The 18,625-nt window shown below is 40.9% G+C and overlaps 1 protein-coding gene across 7 annotated transcripts in view; it reads right to left on the bottom strand.

The window, feature by feature from the left end:
- LOC109996130 (ERC protein 2) overlaps positions 1–18,273 on the bottom strand; it is a 150,289-nt gene extending 132,016 nt beyond the window's left edge. For 2 of the 7 annotated variants that reach the window (XM_065961255.1, XM_065961260.1), the window contains exons 1-7: positions 18,096–18,273; positions 17,621–17,661; positions 15,150–16,284; positions 11,613–11,636; positions 10,725–11,474; positions 2,924–2,968; positions 1,598–1,753 (exon numbers count right to left, since the gene is read on the bottom strand). In XM_065961255.1, the coding sequence (XP_065817327.1) occupies positions 1,598–1,753; positions 2,924–2,968; positions 10,725–11,474; positions 11,613–11,636; positions 15,150–16,004 (1,830 nt within the window). In that variant the 5' untranslated portion in view covers positions 16,005–16,284; positions 17,621–17,661; positions 18,096–18,273. The remainder of the gene's footprint in view (positions 1–1,597; positions 1,754–2,923; positions 2,969–10,724; positions 11,475–11,612; positions 11,637–15,149; positions 16,285–17,620; positions 17,662–18,095) is intronic. The other 5 variants (XM_065961257.1, XM_065961259.1, XM_065961258.1 and 2 more) reach the window with 5 other exon arrangements.
- Positions 18,274–18,625: the final 352 nt, after the last annotated feature.

The raw sequence follows: 18,625 nt of genomic DNA, 5'->3' as shown, positions 1-18,625 counted from the left end.
ACGTCATTAAATGATAAGCACTATAGATAAAAAGTGAAACAAGTGATTTAAAGAATACTGGGTTGGATGAATTCAATAATGAGAGAGGAGAGAGTCTAATGAGAGGGGTACTTCTGCTTGTTCTTTAATCCAGGGCTGTTGAGTGGGGAGGAGGAATGTGGGAGCTGTTCTGATGGGAGGCACACATGGTGACAAGGCCTGCTCAAAGACAAAAAGACAAGAAAAGAGCAAGCCACTAAATACAGAACAAAGCCAGCTGGAGAGTTGCTCAGGGAATTCTAGTCTAATTCCCAGCTGGCTTGGTGCTCCTCCACACTCCTCCACACTCCTCCGTACTCTGCGCTCCTCCACCACACAGTTTAGTCTTCAGAAGGTTGTGGTTGGTGAGATTCTACTTCAACTTCAACATTGTTCTTGTTCTCAGAAGCCACTCTCTGGTTTATCAAAGAGAGGACACCAGAAGGACAGGGAGGCTGTCCTCTATGGTTTCTCTTATCGCAGTGTCACTTCAACACTAGTCACCACCACTGCTGACAGACCAGCATCCTAAACACTTCAAGGATATAGAGTGAATCTGTGTGTCTATGCATCTCCATGTGCGTTTTGTCTCTCTGTGTTTAGCAGAAAGATGAGACAAGGGAGAGGGAGCCAGGCCCATCACTGTGATGTATATCGTCTCAGGTCAGTGCGGGTGAGGAGAGAGCTTTTCCTCTGTCGTTGTAAGCTCACATTCATCTGTCAGGTTTCCATTCATAAAAACATCTCTTTTATGATTGGATCAGGAGCTTCCCTGATGCAATGACAAATGGGCCCTACAAAGAGCCCCATTAATGAACCAAAGAGAATTATTTTCACATGGAGCGCTGCTCATGGGAGTCATACATCATGGACACTCGGCAAGAAACCTGAAATTAACATTTTTGAACATGGCTTCTGTTCATACAGTATGTCATTATACCTATTTCAACATGTAAATGTCAGCCGATAAACTGCTCTGTCCGTATACAGATGGTCTAAAAGATACTGGAAAAAAAAATGATAGTGCAATAATACATATATATATATATATATATCTTTTTTTTTTATGATTACTTTGAAAGTCAACTCTTCTGATAAAACAGAATCCCTCCTACTTTTAAAGTGTACTTTTGATGAAACAGTATTCATGTCTTAAAAAAGAAAAACACAATGTATTTTGAGATGATAAGGCTTAAGTTTGCTCACTCAGAAAAGTCAACTGTCACAAATGGACAGCAGAACAATCACTGGTAAACACACAGGGTAGGTAGGTAAGATACACAAATGTGTAGTGCCAATTAGAAGGAGAAAAATAAAACAACAAAAAATTAATCGCTCTTAATACATTTAGCATTTGTATACATAGGAGTTACCTTATCAATGTGAAAGATACAGCAAACTGAACCATGCAGTCTCATATTACAGATAGTCCATACAATGCTTCGTTCTCAATGAGCATGCAATGACCACATGCATAGAACTCGTTCTCACACAGCTGTAATTGATGCTTCAAGACAAACATGCATCACTCAGGACATGCAGGTAAAGTTGCCTCGGGTGGCATGCTCGGACGTTCTACCTTTGTCTTCATGAATTTGGAATGGCTCTTGTAGACATCCACCTGCTTGAGCTCATCCTGTCTGTCATCAGGGTGGATAAGGCCGCTGGTCCTTAACATCTGGACCTCATCCTCTAAGTCTCTCATGTTCCTCTCCAGGGAAGAGATCTTGGTGTCCTGCACCAGCAACAGTAAGCAGGCACACAGTCAGCAAATATCTGACTGAGATATTAGGCTCTGGTATTCATAGGGGTTAAAAGTGTCAAATGTTACTCTTTGTACAATTGTCTATCAAATTAATCTTTAAATTCGTCTCATTCAAATGTTCATTTTCAGAATGTAAAAGTACAGGAACAGAAAGTTTAAAAAAAGAGGAGGTATTTTTTCAGAAAGTTAAAGAAATAGTCAGACACAGCCCACCCTCCAGCCCAGGCTCTGCCCTAAACAATTGAGGCCTGAGGCCTGAATGATCCTTAAACCGGCAGCACAGTCATTGAATTATCCAACGTACCCTCTATTTGATTACAGCCTCAAATTTTATATTAATTTTGAATGGAATTAACTGAAAACATGGAAAAAATGTCAAGGTTGTTGGCAGTTGTGTGTGCAGTTTAGCCATGGCAGTATCTATGAGCGAATGGAAGGATCTGTCATGGACAGGTCTTGAGGATGTTTAGATGCATAGGTTCAGACATACGTTAAAAGCCCAACCTTGGAAGAGATGAGAAAGGTAATTGAATAAATGGAAGCAGCTTGCATGATGCCATCAACCTAAACCACAGGCATCATGTAAGCATATGACCTCTATTACCGCCACTGACTTCAGACCTGCATAGCACACGGTGCTGGTTATACCATCCGATACACACATAAGCCGAGCACACAGGAATGCATAAAGATACATATAACACACCAACACAAACAAACTATACCTAGATAAAAGTCAAGGCTGGGCATCTAGGGAATCCCCTCTCCTTACACAAATTACAATCATACACACACGGAACAGAAATGCCCACACACAGAATATGGTATTGAATTATTTATCTTAGTTTAATAACTGATTCCACTCTGGATCAAAACGAAGAAACAACACGCAGAGAAAGAGAAACAAAGCAAACCCAGGGAAAACACAAAGGAAATGTCAAAAACAACATTCCTACAATTGGAAATAATCTAAGAGAAGCTTGGCCCTAAAAGGCCTGAAACATAACCTTCTGAACTTCTGACAAGATGGTGCTGCATTTCAAGCATGAAGAATATGTGAAAGAGCAAAATACAAGTACTGAACGCAAGTAGCTATTGAGTGGAAAGAAGGAAAAAAGGTTTGACTACTCATTACTGTACCTGCCAGACAATGTCAGGATCAAAACAGAAAGGGGGGTTGGTGTTCTGTAATTACAAAACACATATACACGACTTAGAGAAAGAAAAAACACTGCAAGTACAAACACTGGTTATTAAACACTCACAGGACCAGTACATTCAACTTTAACATGGTTGTATTAATACCAAAATAAAAATAAAGAAAATGTTTTCAAAAAGCCACAATGCAGGAATCAGCAACAAGTGCAGACTCTAACAAATGTGTAGCCCATATGGAATAATAAGTTTGGATTTTTTAAATTAATAGTCAGATTTAATTAAGCCTCTGTCATGCATTGTGACACACTGTTTGCATTTCAGGCGAGCACATGTGCATGTTGTTAATAGGCAGACAAATCACAAAGTATGTGTGAAAAATAACTGTGGTTTTGCTGTAAAGAAGTCACTTTTGGAAAAAGCGTTTGCTAAATGAACATTAAATGTGTGTGCGTGGGTGGGTGTGCAGGCAGACACATGTGGAGTCAACTGCATTTTCACAGCTCTGAAGACTTCAAAGGGATGAGATGAGAGTGAAAGCTTCCATATGTGACATTTGAAACAAATTGAATAAGTGCTTGACTCTGCATGGGCCAACAATGGCCACTTGGGCATGGTCTGCCATAGAAACATGAGGAAACAATAAGATGGGATTGTTTGTTAGTGTCTGCATTTACAGGCCATCGTGATCTTCTACTAACTGCCCATGTAACAGCAGTGCACATCAATAATCAAAGTTTGGAAGGTATGAAGCTAATATCAGAGTGAACCAGAATACTAACCACGTCTGAACAGAAAACCACACAGCTCAAACAAGATCACACTAGACTTTTTCCATGTTTTACCACAACACCTACACAATATGAGCTCACTATTCTCACATATACTCCTCAGCTGCTTCTGTTAACAGTAAAAAACACTTATCTGCATGAATCTATCAACATATCCACAAAAGAAATGAACACTCCCAGTGAAGCATATTATAATTAAATATAGCTTCTCCTGTTTGTACTAGATCTGCCTTTACGTCCTACCTTCATATCAATGACAGTCTGCAGAGCCCTGGTCTTGGCCGGATCAGCCTGTAGCTGGTTTCGGCGATGAAGCTCCTGGGGAGGGACCCGATAAAAATAAGCCTGGCGGCTCATCATCTTTGGAACTTTCTAGCACCCACGGCTTCAGATAAAATGCACTGAGCAGTTAGACCAATCCCAGCCTTCTTTTTTAGATCTTTTGGTACATACAGCTAGGCTCTAATGGACATCCTTAAAATTCCTTAAAATTTGTTTTTGCAAAATGAAGAAAACATTTTAAGATCTCTTCCTGTCTCTATTTGTTAGCAGGTTGGAGGCAGACTCAACTACAGGTCAAAATAATCTGTCTCTAACACTCTCTCAGTCTCCATCTTTCCATTTCTCACTTGTTATCTCTTTCTCTCTCACAGATGTCACTGGCATGCTAAAGCTCTTGCTTAGCAACACTGCCTGCCAACACATGCGCTACTCTTCTTCCATCAATAATTAAGGGTAACTGAACCACAACTATGCCTTCACAAAAGCACACACACATACCGACATACATCATGCTTATTGAGCCAGAGTATAAGGAAAAGTATAATTGGACGAGAGAACAATATTGCAGTTCCAAAACAGTAACTGGGAACATTTAAATAACCACATGATCAGAAGGACCTGAACTGACCCTTTCATGTTTGGGTTTTCTTTGAGTATTATTTTGTAAATCTACCCTGATTAAAAACAATTGCAATAATACAAAGACAAATATCAATTAATAAATTAATGTAGCCTAAAGCATGTCATCTCTAAAGAGAGAGAGCAAAGAAGGGTGAAGTTTGTTAGCCAGTTTTAACAACAGCCTGATATGCATTTCAAAATGTTTCATTGGAACAGCAACCACAACACAATCATTGCTGCTGCTTTGCTCTAATCAGCCTGCATGTAAGCCCTGCCTGTTGTCTTGAAGGGGAGACATCTGTTATCACAAAAGCTTTTACATACTGCAGACATGTGGGGTACAACAGCAAAGATGCCAAAATTTATCTCTGAGAGCAATGTACGACAATGAACTGCTCTTTTAATCCCATTTCATCTTTATTGAACCTTATTGTTGTGAACCCCAGGCTCAATGAAGCTTTAAAACTTCATCAATTTCAGCTTCATAGAGGATTCAATTCAGAACTATTGCATTGGATTGTATTCTGCTATTGCTTATGGTGAGCAGCATGTAATACAAGATAGTCCATCACACCTGCAGCCTTCTAATTAAGTTTAAGCTTTAGAAGAATCTGTAATTAATGTTTAACATCTGGAATGTACGTGTATATATTGTAGCACCTCACAAGTTGTAAGGATTCAAAAAAACAAAGATGGCAATAAAGATTTACTTAAAAACAGAGAAGCTGTAGTGCCATCAAAACAAAAACCAGAAAAAAAAAGATTGTCAGTATGGTAAAATCCATCAACCCAAATAGTAACCACATGCAGAAAGGGGCATTCATATTAAGGCAGCTCATCAGTCATTCAGAGGACAACCAGGGGGTGGGCAAAAAAGAAGATGCAACAGGTTGACATGATTTCCCATTGCTCCCATTCTTCCCAGTTCTACCAGAGATTGTAAATGGGAGGAGATAAGGGCTTTACCCTGAAGTCCTTATCAGTTGAGGAAAGGAAGGATTACTGCTGTCGGAGCATGCCTTCCCACAGGCGGGCATGCCCACTACTGCCACAGTCCTAATCTTCCACTGACCAAATGTGTATTAATGTGTCACTATGAGTGTGCGTGTGTGTCTTGTGGACATCCAAGCATTAATATGTTCCACTGAGAGAGTGTGTATCAACTCCTTATCAACCACAGTTACAGTACAATGGGGGGAAATTAAGTCATGCAAGAGAAAATGTCATCAAAGACCGTCTTTTCTGTTCCACATGTGTCAGAGGACAGAGCATATGGAATGAATAGGATCAAACGTAACACTATAGCAATAAGTGCCGGCATCCTGAATGAAGGATACGGTCAGAAGGTTCAATTCTAGCCTAGAGGCAATGGTGTCATATGTGCCAGGCATAGACTGGGACAAGCACAGATACATCGACACACACATTCATCAATCACATTCCCATCCCTTCTTCATCAGTGAGAGAAAAGGGAAACAGATTTCCTTTGCCACACATGTTAAAATGTGTCTGCCTATCAGCTCAATGGCTCTATGACACGTTTGACAAGAAGTCAAATCTGAGGGAAAGACTTGTCAAGACATGGGGGGAATTAGTTGAAGGTTTGAGGGGTGTAATTTTGTCCCGATAAACTTTTTTTTTTTGCTCAAGCATTCTGGGAGATCACCAGAGCGTGCTGGGTGTGAGGCACCCAGGGTGTGGTGAAGAGAAAGGAGAATTAGTGTGTGTGTTAGTGTTTGCTAACAGTGTTTACAGTGGACCTCGAACGTCAGTAGAGAAGGGCTTCATTAGTGGTGGCTGAAATAGCCAATCATGAAGGGAGCCCTGAAAGGCTGTACCCGTGACAGGCTTTTTACCGATTAATCTAACCACAACAGATAGTGTATCCGTTAGAGAAAAGAGAGAGTGGGAAGAGTCAAATGAGAGAATAAACACAACTAAAATAAACACAGCCAGGAAGGCAGATGAGAAAAGAGGGAGAAGGAGAAAACTCAATAGTGCAGCTAAAAGGCTGAGGGCATAAAAACAAATGTGCATTAAGGAAAACGAAGTTGCTAAGATGAACTTCCACTTTTCCTCTATTTTCTGGCATCTGAATTTTTTAAAGGCTACGTTGCTGAAGTTTCATTTAGGTTTTTGAAAGAATGTGGGGGCAGACAGAGAGAGCCTGCCAAGAATAACAATATATGACTTCTGAAGCCAGTCATTGCATAGAAAAGTGTAGAGCCATAAGTGCCTTTCCCTTCTATTGTCAACAATAGAGCAATGCTAAATACTCAGTCCTACTGATCCAATACTGTGAGAAAACATCTCATCTTACTGTATGGGCCCTGACTCTATGGAGAATCCTAAAAACCACATAAAATCTGCATTACAATATGTATGAAAGCAGATATGCCATCCTCAAGTTAAATTCTCACAGTGAGAGTGTGCATGAGTGTGTGCACGCCCTTGGCAGCAGGTCAGGGCTAGGCAAGAACAGACCAGTGGTGCAGCTGTTATTACTGGGTCTACAGGGACCTGGCGGCTGGGGAGAGCAGATTAGGCCCAGATTTATGCCTCACAGCATGCGTGCATGTGTGTGTGTATGTGTGTGTGTGTGTGTGTGTGTGTGTGTGTGTGTGTGTGTGTGTCATCACACATAAGCACATAACTTCAGTTACAGTTCATGTAAACTCCACAGTAGTTAAATTCTGATGGGACACTGCCACTTTGTGGACACTGCTTGTAGTGCAAACAAAGTACATTCTGCCAATCAGTATTTCAGAGTGTACCACAAATACTTCTTATCACAATAACAAAGGGAGAAACTAGAGATGACAGTGTTTCTAATTCTGAAAGCTGGCACACACCGCCCCTCTTCCAACACACATCAGAAGGTGAAGGAGTTATGGAGCACTATATCTATTCAAACTGCACATCAACAAAACATACACAAATAATGTGTAGTGTCAAAAGTGTCTGATCAAGAAGAGAAAGGAAACAAATGAAAGCAGATTTCAGTTATCTGTGGTGCCACTGCCTTCCTGAATTTTCTTATTTGCAATATATAATAATTATCACTAGGGTTGTCAAATGATTATTAATTTTAATTGCTTATTTTCAATAGTTAAACGCGATTGAAATTCCATTGTTTCGCATAAAAAAAATAAAAATTATTCGGCTTTTATTTTGAATTTGTGTACTGTTTTAAACTGAGAGTACTTCACTTTCTGTTTGAATTAAGTCCTGCTTTTATTTTTGAAATAAACTGAGGAACTTCTGGTAGAACAAAGGTTTTGACGTCATCTTAACCACAGAAAAAGAAACGTGTTATGGATCAAAAACTAAATGAAAAAAACGTAAAGAAACGGTAAAAAAGTGAAATGTTTGATTTCATAGGGTGGATATAACTTTTGACTCGTCAACTGAGCTGTCTGAGAGTTTCTTTAAAAGGAAATCAGACATTCAAAGATGCAGTAGTGTTGTTCTTTTTCATGACTGTGACTTCAGGGAGACACTGTGGAGGCTTATCGATGCATTCATTTCAGACCTTTATTTAGGTATGATTGACTAGTTAATGCTGACAGCCCTAGTTTATACATTTCCACACCCCTCTCCTAAAGCTTGTTTTCAAAAAATAAGAAAAATACAAGTGTGATTATATAAACAAAAATGTGTGGTAATTATTTTCTTTTTCAATGAGAGAATTCAAAGAGAGTCCAGGTGCCAACCCTTTACCATGTTTAAGAACAAATAACAGCAGTGGTGAACTGAAAATAGAGGCATTTATGATGATGGTAATGAAAGGCAGTCATGCTGATTTCCTTTGGAGCTATTCACTGAAATAAGAGCAGTGCCCCCCAATAGAGGCATTATCCCACTACCACCACTGGTCGGCCATAGCTGACTATGACAATGCTACAAATGTAAGACCGAATTCAATCTAGTACAAATAGGGTTATAGAGCTTCAAAAAATAACACTAGGCCCCAGTTGCTTAAAGTAAACACTGTATAATAAAAGGTAATATTGTGAATCTATAATACATTTTAATTTATTGGTGGATATCAAACATGAAAGCTGGTTAATGCATTTAAGCATCAACACATAAATATTCATTATTTGCAATGTTTTTTTTAGTTCTCATGACACATTCCAATGCAATGAATTTGGGACCCAACAAATTATGTAATGACAATATTAAGAAAATTAAATTAAGTCTTTTTACGAAAACTAATATGAAACGGATGATGCCCAGTGTTTTACAGAAATCTTAACATCTGACGTACTACAGTCCATACAGTAAAATACTTAAAATAAATAATAAAATTAAAAACTATTAACATCCTCAAGCAGTAATTTCTTAATATAAATATGAATCAACATAACCAGACACACACAAATGCAGCCACACACACACACACACACACACACACACACACACACACACACACACACACACACACACACACACACACACACAGAAGTCATAACAACTTCAAACAATCTCAACCTCAGAGGAGAGAAGGTAAAAGGGAAAGAAGTACACGCGAGGAAAAAAACTAGGGAACAACAATCTTCCCTCTTTAATCAGGGCAGTCGGGTGTTTCCCCTCATTAATCATACATTAATATTCAGAAAAACACAGCTTGTTTTTCTACCAAAGAAAACACTCCTTTCACCCATCACTCCCTCTCTCCCTCTAACCTTACCTCTCAGATCCAGACACCCCCTCCTCCCCCTTACACCCACAGCATGTGTTAAGCTGTCAAGCAGTTAAAAATAGCACAGCACTCAGAGTGTGTGCAAACAGGTACTCACCTCTTACACACAAAGCATGAGTTGGTCCCATACATTACACACATTCACACACAGGTACACACAGTTGCTGCATTAGCATGGGCTAAAACAACCCACACTCCTCTCTGTCAAAATCATCACGGTGACACCCAGCATGGGTGGATATCCCATCAGCCACCGGCGGAAGCCCAGAGAGGGAGTGTCCTCGCCAGAGACACTAAGCTGACAAGTCCCAGATGTGCACGCATGCTCACAAACACACACACAGAGACAATCACACTTGCAATCATTGTGACCGGGCCTAACAGTCAGAGGCAGACAAACAACAGATAGACAGAAAAACATGAACATCATTACACAAACAATAGCAGAGGCATGCACTGACATGAACACGCACACAAACACACACACACACACACACACACACACACACACACACACACACACACACACACACACACTGACAGAGAGGTAGAGAAATTAAAGGCTAAGAAGATTTAGGAGTTAAAAATAAACAAGGCAGGAGTGAAGAGCGCAGAGCAGCCTACTACTGGGATAGCATATAGAGACACCTATGCTCCACCACCGCTAACTGGAGGGCAGGTTATTTTAAATACTCAATCAATAAAAATCAGTCTCTGAGGAAAGACAGAATAAGAGGAGAGAGTGGGGTACAAAAACAACAATATTTTCAAAATTTTCTACATGGATTTTTGATTGGCTGCAATAAATGTATATCCTAATTTAACTCTTCTATCAAAAGAGAAGTGGAATTTGAGCATGCTGTGAATACCCAGCAACACACGCGCGCGCACACACACACACACACACACACACACACACACACACACACACACACACACACACACACACACACACACACACACACACACACACACACACACAACCTAAAGGAGTCAGATTGTAAAACGGCATGGCTGTACACAGGCTTAGAGCTCTCCGTATGTTAATCTGGCCCATTGATAAGACCTGCTGAGCAGCTTTCTGCTGCCACTGTGTGTCCATACATGTATAATACTACAAACACACACCCACTCTTATACACACACATGCACTGCGGATAACAAATAATTCACAGCTAAATGTTATAAATTAGTAATATCTATTAACATTCTCTTAAAGTAAATACAACAGATTGTGAATTATTGTTAATAAAATTGAAAAAATCCCCATGTTAAATCAAATATAAATAATAACACCATCATACTCTCCAACCCATCTGTTAAAATCACTTTGAAACTACGGTCGACTGGTTCAGATACATTGAAATAACGTAAAAATATAACACACCTCTCTCACATGCATGTTCTCCAGCTGGGCTTCAGCTTCCTGTGCCGCCATGGTGATTATGCCCGTCCGCTGTCCCCGACCCCAGGGTCCCTGACTCTGACCTTGGCCTTGAAGCATCTCCAGCAGCCTCTGGATGCTCTCATCCCTTGCACCCAGCGTCTGCTTCTGAGAGTCGATTCTCATCTCCATCTCCTCCATGGTCTTCCTCAACAGGTAAAGCTCTTTAGCCTGCCGCTCGTGCTCAGACTGCAGCCTGAAGAAATTTTCCTCTGATGGATCAACAGGAGGAGTTGAGGAGAAGCCGTCACATCCGGGTACCTGGCAAGGGCTGCAGGGCCGAAGTGAGCTTGCGCTTGGTGCTAATTGGGGACCTTGACTGTAGAGAGGCTGACTTGGGCTCTTCCTCGGCCCGGGCTGAAGGGTGTTGGCAGGACTGATTCTCTGCACAGCTACAGCAGCGTTACAGCCATAACCGGGGCTGTGAATGATGACATCAGCTTCCTGTTGCCTTGGATTGTAGGTGTTGGATGGGCTGGCTCTCAAGCTGTTCTTTTGCACAGGGCTGTGAAGGTTGCTTGGGCTTTGTCTGGGACTGTGGCCAGGGCTTAGCCCCCCTCTGTGGTCCTGGTCTGTATGGAGTTCTCGGTAGGAGCCAGAGTTACCCTGCTGTCGTTGTTGCTGTAAGCGACTGTTCATCTCCCTGTGAGCCCTCAACTCCTCCTGAAGTTCCTGAACTGTCAATGGAATCTGCTACAAAGACAAAGATTGACAAGTACACATTAATTCATTTAGTTGGAAAACAAACTTGCCTAACACACAGACATATAATTGTTGACAACATAATTCCTTGACATGACACCTTTCAAAATTTAGGTTCATAAAACAGACCTTGTTCCTTCTGACATCCCCAGGCTGCATCAGAGATATGAAAAAGACACACATATGTATAAAGCAAAAATAGAACACAAAAAATATAAACATCAAAGACTCATTTGGATTATATCAAGCTGCTGGCTGATGATTGTTTGCTTTGGCCACCAGAGGGCGATATATCTCTTTAAAAAATACAGGGAGCATACATAGAGGTTACTGCAAGCAAAGTGACATGGCTTGGGGTGCAGGTAGATGAAAACCAATGGAAGAAAGGATGATAAGGGGTTGAAAACTTATCTGCAATTCGGGAAAAAAGAAATACTGAAAATAATTATTGCAGCAGTCTAAGTGTCTAATTATGTTAGTAAGTAATCAATTATCAATGGATTCTAACTGATGATTCAATCATTTATTAAGGACACCATTAAAGCATTAGATGCCAGTGAGCAAACTTGTAAAACAAAGTTGTCAAAATGCAGAATGGTTTTTCTATTTTCTAGCAGTAGGTTAGGTTTTCCACATTGTTTCTAAGCTGGAGTATTATATCGGAGGGAAATTTTAAAATGTCATACGCCTAGTCGTTAAACTACATACGTTAAAAATTCAATGATACTCGGAAGATCTTGACCTTGCATGCATTTGAACTTAGTTTGCTACTTTGTAACACTTGAGTCATCCCTGCTTGAGCAAGTCTGGGGAGGTTTAATGATTTCATGACTGATTGAAAAGTCAATACATGTATCACTTGAACAATTGATTACTAAGTGACACAGATGGGCTCTAATAGAGAGTTGATGGGGATAACACAGTTCTCTCTACTTTCCCTGCTTCTGCTGAACGTTGCAGTGCAAAGTGATGAAAAATACAATCTTCTAATTTATACAGCTGTACGATTTCCTGTCTGGTCAATAAAAAATAATTCTGTGCTGGAGCCCCTGGACTTTATCATTATGATTGATGATGCAGGGTATGAAAAGACTGTTAGGAAATGAAACAAAAAAGAAAAACACAGAAGATACAAAAAATAAATCAATCTGACTCATCATAGAGGATGACTAATATTCATTGACACAAACACTTAGCGGAAGGTAAATTACTAATCTCTCAATCTGTGGGAAGATATTACTAATTTTTCCTCGAGTGTTCTTACTCCTCTGCTCAAGTCCAGAAGGTGGGGAGCGTCAAGGACACAGAGTTGGGATGTAGGAGGCAGGCAAGGGTGAACACGGATAATCAATGCAACAAGCTAGAACTGAATAGCAAGTCTGAGTGGGTGGACAATCCTCTGCACAAACACACACGCAACCTCGACTGAAGACACAAATACATATGCGCATGTGTACACAAAACACATACAAGTACACTCACACACACACATACACATAACAAACAGATGGTCAGGGGACAACTCTGTTCACTGCAGCTGAGGGAAAAGGTGACATTCTTTATGCTAATTACAAATATCTCTCGACAGGCTGAACTCTCCCTAGAGAGTCTCAAAGGGCTAAAAAAAAGGAAGGAAGTGAGGGGAAAAAAAGGAAAGTGATAATCTGAAGGAAAGATGGAGCATAAAGCTGATAAGAGTTGTTAACATTAGGTTAGTTTGCTTTAAGGTTAGGATTCCTTCAGAGTTCATCATTCTTTCACATTTATACAGGAGCCAAATCCTCTGCAGAAATCTATTTCTCTCAGATTATGAGATTCTAGGTGGAATCGAATCAATGTAGAACTAGGAAGCTCAGTGGCACTGGCTCAGCTTCAGTTGGTACAGCACCCCATGTACAGAGGCTACAGTCCACATCGCACTGGTCCGAGGTTTGTCTCTTCATCCTGACGCTTTACAGTGCATGTCATGCCTCACTCTCTCTCCCCACATTTTCTATCTCTCTTAAGCTGTCCTATCTAATAACAACATAAAAGCCCACAAATCAATTTAAAGTGAAGTTCTGTTGTATTCCTTTTTCAATCTCATTGTATACTCTACAATAGGTTTAACCTGAGACAGGCAATATAACAACGACTGACATCGTAACACATGATGTGAACTTCTGCACTGGTATCTGATTGTTCGGTGGCATCTAAATGACCAATTCAGGTATTGTAATGGGTATTGTTAAACAAAAAATATGACAGAGAATATCTAACCAGCTATGTTTGTTACTCATAAAGCTTTATAAAGCTTTCCTTAAAGATACATGAGGTAATACAGTTATACATTTAAGGAAAAGGTACCATGTTTCACTAGATGAAAGAAGAAAAGGGTGAATGGAAGAACACAGTTCAGAAGAGTGTGGGAGGGACAAATGAGTCAACACTTGAAAAAAAACATGATACACAAGTGTATGGGTCTGACGCCTGAAGGAACAGAACAGAGACAAACACATACATCTATCAGAGACAGGGCCAAGTTGCGACCAGCCTGCAAATACACAGGCGCTGGTTATATTGACTGTCCTGCTCCTTTTAATACAACAGACATGAGAATCGTAACATCAGTAGTTAGATTGTAAACACATCTATTGCCTATAAAGCTGACTGAACTACCTTTGGTGAAGACAACACCTTGTGGGTGGTAAAAGTTGTGTGCATATTTATGTGTACATGTGGGAGAGTTATGTGTGCATGTGGTCTTTCTTAAATTAGAAAAGTAGATAGAAATAAAGATCTTCATGCAATTTCAGAATGTTATTGTGTTTGTCAATAAAGTCATATAGCAATGGATAAGCTCCTGAAGAAAGTTAAAATGAGTGAATTAATTTTTGTACTTGAGGTTTTAAAATCTCAGGTGTGTGGATGTGTGGATGTTTGTGTCACTGAATGACAATGTGAGATGAGAAAGCTATAAATACAAATGCAGAGGTGGCTACTAAAGGGAGGAGTCTCATGGATGAGTGCAGGTATGACTGAAGTTTTTGCAAGCCTGTGTAAGGGAAAAGACGAGCAGTAAAAGAGTTTTTAACACAAGCTCACATGCTGCAAATTCGGAAAGATTATCTGAACAGGACAACACACTATAAAACGCAGAGTTATTTTCCCTTTAGAGAAACATTACATGACACCAGACAAAGTCAAGAGAAGTAAAATGCAACCCAGACAAATAGAAATCAAGTGTCTCCCAGTGTAGGATAAAGAGGAAAGCAGACTAAAAAATAACATATATAGTTGTAGCAATACAGTGAAAACATGAAGAATGACTTGGACTCAGTAGGAAAGATTCCTATGAGAAGTGGCACAGGACAGACTGGTCACTGTCCCTTAAGGAGTAGGTGTGAGCTCAGCTAGAAACTGGCTTACACTTGGAATTGCTGCCACTGGGGCATGTTCCCATGGAAACACAGACAGCGCCAATCCTGGCAAACATCTTTACAAACTGCACAGTAGCATTTCCATGCAACCTTGACGTTAGAAACAAAAGGTATGATGCGAGGAGTATGACGTGCAGAGGAGATGGGTGGAATGACACAAATAGTTCGGATGTGATGTTTGATGAATAAGAGTTTTGAATGTTCTTCATTTTTGAACAAACTCCCAATTTTTTTTATTTTTTCTCACCTGTGCATCATCTTGGTTAGTCCTGTACTGGTCCCTCAGAACAGAGGTCCTTCCTCCCTCCTCTTGCCTTACCCCCTTGTCTCTTTTCACATCTGGGCTCCAGAAGTTCACATTGTTCATACTGTGGCCCATCCTTCCTTCCCTTCCACCATCCAGTTCTTTTCTCAGGTTGTCATTCTCCCTCTGAAGCTCCCTAAGCTGAGACTGTAGATCAAACGTTGAGACCTCCCCACGTCCAGCGGAGTCTGGTGCCTGGGGATGCCTTCCAGACTGATTCCGCAAACTGGAACTCCCTGCAGGATGCAAGGTTTGGTCTCCATAGGGGTCTGACGGACCATAAGAGGTGATGTTTGGGCTGCTTCCCATAGCCGTTGTCCGATTAGTGTAAGAGGAGCGACTTGTGCTTCTGCCCAGTGTCATGGTACCCTTGGGGTACCCACCAGAGGGTTCCAAGGAATCCCGCTCATGAGGGTACATGGTGCCTGAAGTGGCATAGGCAGCACTCAACGACTGGATGTTCTCCATGGACAGGGTTTTACCCCCCGGAGCTGTTGCTGAACCATGAGTTACTCCTTTATCTGTTGACGAGCTAGGTTTGGTCTTTGAACCTGGTCTGGAGACCGAGCATTGACCTCCAGCCGGTTTTGACGCTGGCGCAGGCACACCCCCAGACACAGAGCCAGGTTCCAGCCCAGATCGAAAGCCTGGTGCAGAACTCGTAGCCTGTTTACCCTTCCCTTGTTTGGGGGATCTGGAAAAGCGTGAATGAGATGTGTTGCCATCTGTGTGCCCCCCGCTCTTTGAGGCAGCAGACAGCTTGGCCTGTGCGGGCTTTGCTCGAATGTTTAAAGGCATTTTTTTTCATGTGGCAGAAGTAAACTTCTGAGAGGAAACAGTTAAGGTTGGGTTTATTTTCATGTCCCTTAACTGAACAAAATTAAATAATAGTGTTTAAATAAAGGCCACTTCTGGGCCTTTTAGTTTTCATCTGTCCATCCCTGATTGTGCAGGCGTTGAGGATGAGTCTTATTTCGTCCCATTGGAAGAAAGTTGCAGTGATTGTTGGCTAGAGGGGTCCTAGACACACAGGCCAGAGGTCTTGTAGTTTCAGCTACAGTGTAGGACATTATGGATTCTGGACCAGTAAAGAGGGACAAACGTTAATAGAAAAGGTGACACAAGCAGTATAGGTTCATTTACCAATACATTATCATCATCATTATACATCATCATCTAAAAAAATGTATACAGTATCTTAAGCATTCCTCTATTGTGGATATTAGAGTGATAGTATGGATAGTGATAGTAGGACATGGAACATTCTGAGTTAACTAACAGTATACAGATTAGTGGCTTGGTGTACTAATAGTGCTCATTATGTAAAGAAAAACTTTGTTGAGCCACAGTCGCCACAGCAGATGGTGAAAGAAGAACAGTAGAGTGATGGACTAGGTTTATCATTTCAGCACCATGGACAGCACTCAATATACTATTATAAAGCACAGGGAGTTTAATGCATGCTCAGGTCTGAAGGAAACAGAGACATTATCGTGTAATTGGCTATAACCATGGGACACTGTGGAGGGAAATTGAAGATCAGCCCTTCTATCTTTTTTCCCACTGGGACACTTGCAAAGCTCATCTTCAGACTGCATCAGGGCTGAAGACATACCCGTACCTAAGGCTTCAACTAAAAACAGGAAACCTGTGCTACTTGGAAAGTACAGGATTAAAAAAAATGTGCCATTATTACTGTAGATTCAGTATACAGTTATGATATAGTGTGCCCATATATTGAGGCATTAGTTGTGTTTGAGGCAAAACATTTAATTTAAGCTTTAATATATATTTTTTAACAGGAAATCTACGTAAGAATCCAGTCCAATATGGACCAGATATTGGTCACTCTTTCTGTAAAGCAGAGGCAAATCCAAACCATAATCCCTCCTCTAATCCAAGAGGATTGGGTGCTGGGAGTCCCTGCATAGGATGCAACAGAGGGATTGGTTAAATCTACTTGTCAGTCATAACACTGATGTCAATCCTTTATCCATCATTGTTTGACACAATACATTTAGCCTTATGTGCCAGCAATAGAACCTTTGGTGTATCATTTTGGAACACCAGTGGTGTTTCTATATCCAAATTGATAATGAAAATTAAACAGGGGACAAAGAAAAAAAAAAAACCTGACAGATAACTTGCTCTCAATTTTTCAAAACAAGGAAGCAGCAAAGATGATATTTGGTTCGCCGAGAAGGATTAGTCTGCAGGTTGTTTGAAATAAAAATGGAGGTATAACACTGTTCAACTGATGAGCACGCGCCAAGTTTACGCAGCTGTATCGCCACATCCTTTTAAAACCATCATGACCGGATGAAAGAACACACAGAGAGAGAGAGACGTGACTGCTGAAATGTAAAAAAAAAAAAAAACGATATACCACAAGTATAAAACACCGAATGTCTTACCTGCCCCAAACCTCTGTACTTTCTTCTGAGTTGGCAGCCAGCTGTTGCCGCAAACAGAAAACTCGAGTCACCACCTACACTGAGGTAATGTCAGCTTCACTCGTAAATTCCCTTCGCTAACACTTATCCGCAGAAGCCCCTCTTTTTTTTTTTTTTTTTAAAGCTGGACATTCATCCAAGCTGTCGTTAGCTATGAAGTACACTGCATTATATTTCAAGTTTGGCTCGAGAAAAGGGGTCGTTGGGCATGTGCTTACGCAGCCTGGAAACAGACGCCCAAATAACTCTACTACGACCACGGCATGAAGGATTAGTTTCTTGCTCATATGCACTCGGCTACATGAATTCGAGCTAGTACCTTACATAATAATTAATCTGCCACACAAACTGATAGCACAGTTTAATTTGTTTAAATAATGTTGCCAAACAATTCCGCGAAACCCAGGTGTGCACGCAACGGGTGCGTTTGGCTTACCGGTCAGGCACCTCTCCATCACCGTGAAGTCCTAAACGTACTCTGTCCGACCTCGGCGCAGGCTTCATGATCTCATCGGCTCAGTTCTCTCATGATGACCTGTCCTGCCATCGGGTCCTCGTGGGCGCGCACTCCCAAGCTGGCGCGTGCGCGACCTACGCGGCGTGGTTGGTTCGGCAGCACGAACAACAATGATGGGAATGGAGGCTTTTATGTGTTCATATAGGCAACCTACACCCCACCAGCGTCTGTATTACATTTTCCAAGTTTGACGTTCAAAGACTGAATTACAAATATAAAAGTAGGGCTTCCTTACTAAACAAATTGATTCCAGTGTCCATACACACAGAGACCCTCAGTCAACGTTTATTTAATCCTATCAAAGTAAGATTTTTGTTTGTTAAATTAGATGACACACGTGATTGCATAAAGGGGGGCTGCAGCTGTTCAGTTCACTGCTCACTGTCAAAATAAGAATAGCCTAACAACAATAAAAACTTTTTGTGCCAGAGGTTTTACTTAAAATGTTA

Source organism: Labrus bergylta, chromosome 12 (assembly GCF_963930695.1).
Source record: "Labrus bergylta chromosome 12, fLabBer1.1, whole genome shotgun sequence".
NCBI lineage: Eukaryota > Metazoa > Chordata > Actinopteri > Labriformes > Labridae > Labrus > Labrus bergylta.
This window is presented reverse-complemented; position numbering and strand designations above follow the sequence as displayed.